We start from the raw sequence: 3,747 nt of genomic DNA on the forward strand, positions 1-3,747 counted from the left end.
GGGAGGGAACCCCGGGGGGGGGGGGGGAGGGGGGAGCGGGAGGGGTGGAAGACGAGCCACGAACGAGTGAAGTGGTGCCGCGGAAAGAGGGAGGGGAGGGGAGGGGGAGGGGGGGGGAGGTATCCGTCGCATTCCGCCCTCTGCTGCAGCTCTTACCTGTTTCGGAGGGAGGGGAGGGGGGCCAAACCCGCAAACCCTCAAACCCGCCCCTACCCGGCCAAACCCGAGGAACGTGTGCTTCGCGATACCGCAATTCGCAACTGTGTTCCGCCGTACAATGCGCTCCGCTATTCCCCTGCAGCACGGCCCGCAGGTGCTGCTTCCTCGCGAGTGGCCCTTCCCTCGCACGCGCACGGCTGTCTGGGTGTGCAGCAGCACTTCGGGAGCAGCTGCCCTGACCAGGCAGCAGCGGGAGGAGCCGTACAGGCAGCTGGCGGAGAAGCTCAAGGGGGTGCCGTGGCCGCGGAAGGGGGCGAGGCGGTGCTGCGGGGGGGTCCAGGGGGAGGGCGAGGAGGAGGCGGAGGAGGGCGGTGCGGCGATGATGCCCAAGGGGGCGGTGGTGAGAGGGGGTGGTGAGGAACGTGCAGGGGGGATCAAATGTGCGTTCGGAGGTGGAGGTGTGTGAGGCCGTGCTGTGTGCTTTATGGAGGGAAGGGGGTTTGCAGCGCGGGCCGGCAGGGCCTGGGGGAACGGCTGGGGGGGGAGAGATGACGAAAGAGAAACTGATTGTACTGATTGTTTTGATGTTGATTTGGTGAACGACATTGTTGACGGCGTGTGTGTGTGTGCGTAGATGTATGTACTGTGGCACTGTTGATGATATCCCAAGGAAACGTCAGAATATATTCCAATCACAATTGTGAATCCAGGCCATTTCGGCATGTGTGTGTGTGTGCGTATGTGTGCATGAGAGAGATAGAGAGAGAGGGAGTTTGTGTGTGTGCAGGGCCTCTTTTCGCTTTCTGAACCCAAATACCGGGTGCAGTGGCTTATTCGTCACAGCTGCAGATTGCACCGCACCGCATCGTTGTTTTCAGTTTCCTTCATGGCTAGCTAGTGGCTAGCTAGTGGCGTAATGGCAACAAAACAATGCTTCACACATACTCATATACACACAAGAGACAGACAGACAGACAGACGTATCTGCGGTGCTCCTCCGGAGCCTCCACTGACGGGTCGCAGTGGTGGTGGGGGACCACGTGCGTGTCAAACCCTGGAAGACACCCCCTCTGCCAGCCGCCGTGCTGCACTCGGGAAGGGAGGGCGGTGCTGTGGGAGAACCGGAACTTGGACATGGGGCCGAGGAGGGGAAGAGGCTATCCCACTTTTCCCCGCTCCCTTTTACACACACACACACACGCACACACGCACGGATATTCCCCCACCTGCCCCAGCGGAATAAGCTGTCCACAATAATGCGGTGTAAGTTGCTCGTCATCCTCATTAGTAATGCTGCCGTACGTGAAAGGTTGGGCAAATGGGCCCTAGCAGTCTCACGTCCAGGGAGGACGTCAGGCGGTCCACATCAGCAGCATTCAAAGCGGACCAGGAGATCGCCGTACGCTGCTTGGCGGAAACGAAAATGCCGAGCTCGGGGGTCCTCGGCTGCTTGTCGGGGATTGGGGGCGGAAGGTATGAAGGGTGCGAGTGGAATGACAAGTCGCAAAATTAAAAAACCAGGAGGCCCAGAAACACCAACCAACTGCCAAAGGGACACCGCAGCTGCTTGGCTCACATTTGGGGGAGGGGGCGATTGTGGTGGTCGGCTGCCTTAAAATGGCATTTTGGGTAAGGGGACACAAGCAGGGATAAGGGCAAGGAACAGGGCAGCAGGGCAGGAGGAGAGGAGGCAGACGAGCAAGCAGAGGAGGCGAACAAAAGAGGCAATAAAATGCAGGAGGCCAAAGAAACGACAGGGGGAGAGGGGAAAAGGGTAGGGCCAGAGCGGGGCATGGAGAGAAGCGCAGCGAGCTCCCCTTCCAGCAGACACAATTATACCTTGTTACCCGCCTACTTCCGGCCCCCCGTTTCCCTTACCGCCCTCCTCTCACCCCCTCTATCAACACACTTCCATAACGTGCATTTTTGCACAGGTTTTCGTGAATATATGAGCAAATAATGAATCTTTACACAATTTCAAACCTTGGATGGCGTAGATGACGCAACAGGCCAGAAAAATAATAGGAGACATGTTCCTAGGCAAGGGGTTCCCAGTGTAAGTGTCGGGTAGCATTAAATGTAGGCCATGCCGCAGAGCGTCCTAGGTTGGCCACACAAGGAGTAGAAAAAGGAAAGAGCGGTTTCCCTAGGACATATCGGATCCCCCGTCAACCTGCCTGCATATCTGGGTCCGTGCTTGTATGTGCAGGAAGTCGAGACGGTAGATAGGAAGCGGTGGAGGGAGGTAAGTGCTGAAAACATTGCCGGAATGGTTCAGACAACAAGAAAGTCGGGGCACATAAGGGTATGCAGACGTATGAAAGCACAAAGACCCTTTCTGCTGAAACCGGGTTTGCGTCAATCTGACGGTGCATACCAGAGGTCGATTGCTGCTGTTTAACCGACAGTTGCTGTTAAAGCAAGGGATGCAAGATCCCTTGCTTAAACTGCAACAGTCGGTTCCAGTTTCTTCCGTTTCTTGAATCCATTCGTACAATAAGACCCTTATAGGATAATTTGCGCATAAAAGTTCGCATGTCACATTAAGACTTATAAGCTCTTTTTGCGGTATTACAAGGTGAAGAACTGGAACATCAAATCCGGGTACCGCGCGCTTCCTTTCGGGGGTTGCGGCTGCCATGGCCGCCGTCAAAGTAACCTTCTTGGAGCCATGTTCCTGTCGTCCATAAGCTTTGCTGCCTGAGAATTCTGCCGGTAAGTACATAGGTGCTAACATTATAGAGGTCTTTGCAGTTGTCGCATAAAGTTGGCCGTTGAATTAAGGAGCGGCGGCCTGAACAGTGCCGGCAGCCTGAAGAGAGTGATGAATGCTATTGTCGCCCCAGTCCTATGGGTCCCTCAGCCAGGGATATCCATGCGGATGGACAGACGTTATGGCGTCTCTGACTCTTCAGCCGCTGTCATTGCTAGTGCGCTTCCACGAGACGTCTGTTCGTGGTGTGCCAGCGCTGCTCGTGGACCATAGTGATGACAATTCATTACTCAGCTCACTCGGAGACTGATGACGATACGTTTGTTCCAACACATTTCTGAATGGCCATGAGAGCTTGTCAACCCACTGCCCTGCCCTGCCCTGCCCTGTCAGATAGATGGATAGGTAGAAAGATAGATACCGCATTTCCGCCAAAAGTTGTACATCCGTGCATCATGCAGCCTGCCCAGGCCTGTCAATGGGAAGGACGACACTTTCCCCGACTGATCGACGCTGAAGCACCAACCTTCTTACTTTTTAGGGCCTTCGGGTCCGTCAAGCCAGATGAACTGACCCTTGACACTTGGGTCCTGGGCCGTGTCATACCCGCACTCCCACGCACACCACCACTAGGCTGTTGTACGCCCATGCGTCCGATCGTCCACTGTTGCGCGTGATGTATGCAAGCCCTGCTCCCTTATCCTGAGGTGTGATGATTTGAAACTTTTGGTCCGTGTTTCTGAGTGCCTAGCGCACCTCTGACGACTACAGTTTCTTCGTCTGACCTCAATACCTACGTAGCCGCCTGCTGCTGCTGCGGCTGCTGCTGCTGGACTCTTGCCGCGCGCTGCGCGTCGCCTACTTGTGTCACACCA

The 3,747-nt window shown here is 55.9% G+C and overlaps 1 protein-coding gene across 1 annotated transcript in view; it reads left to right on the forward strand.

Moving 5' to 3' along the window:
- Positions 1 to 2,111, forward strand: part of VOLCADRAFT_116135 (uncharacterized protein) — a gene marked incomplete at both ends in the record, with an annotated part of 4,515 nt that extends 2,404 nt beyond the window's left edge. Inside the window, 2 exons of the mRNA XM_002946660.1 lie at positions 302 to 559; positions 2,094 to 2,111. Of these exons, the coding sequence (XP_002946706.1) occupies positions 302 to 559; positions 2,094 to 2,111 (276 nt within the window). The remainder of the gene's footprint in view (positions 1 to 301; positions 560 to 2,093) is intronic.
- Between the last annotated feature and the right edge of the window lie 1,636 nt (positions 2,112 to 3,747).

Source organism: Volvox carteri (genome assembly GCF_000143455.1).
Source record: "Volvox carteri f. nagariensis unplaced genomic scaffold VOLCAscaffold_4, whole genome shotgun sequence".
Lineage (NCBI taxonomy): Eukaryota > Viridiplantae > Chlorophyta > Chlorophyceae > Chlamydomonadales > Volvocaceae > Volvox > Volvox carteri.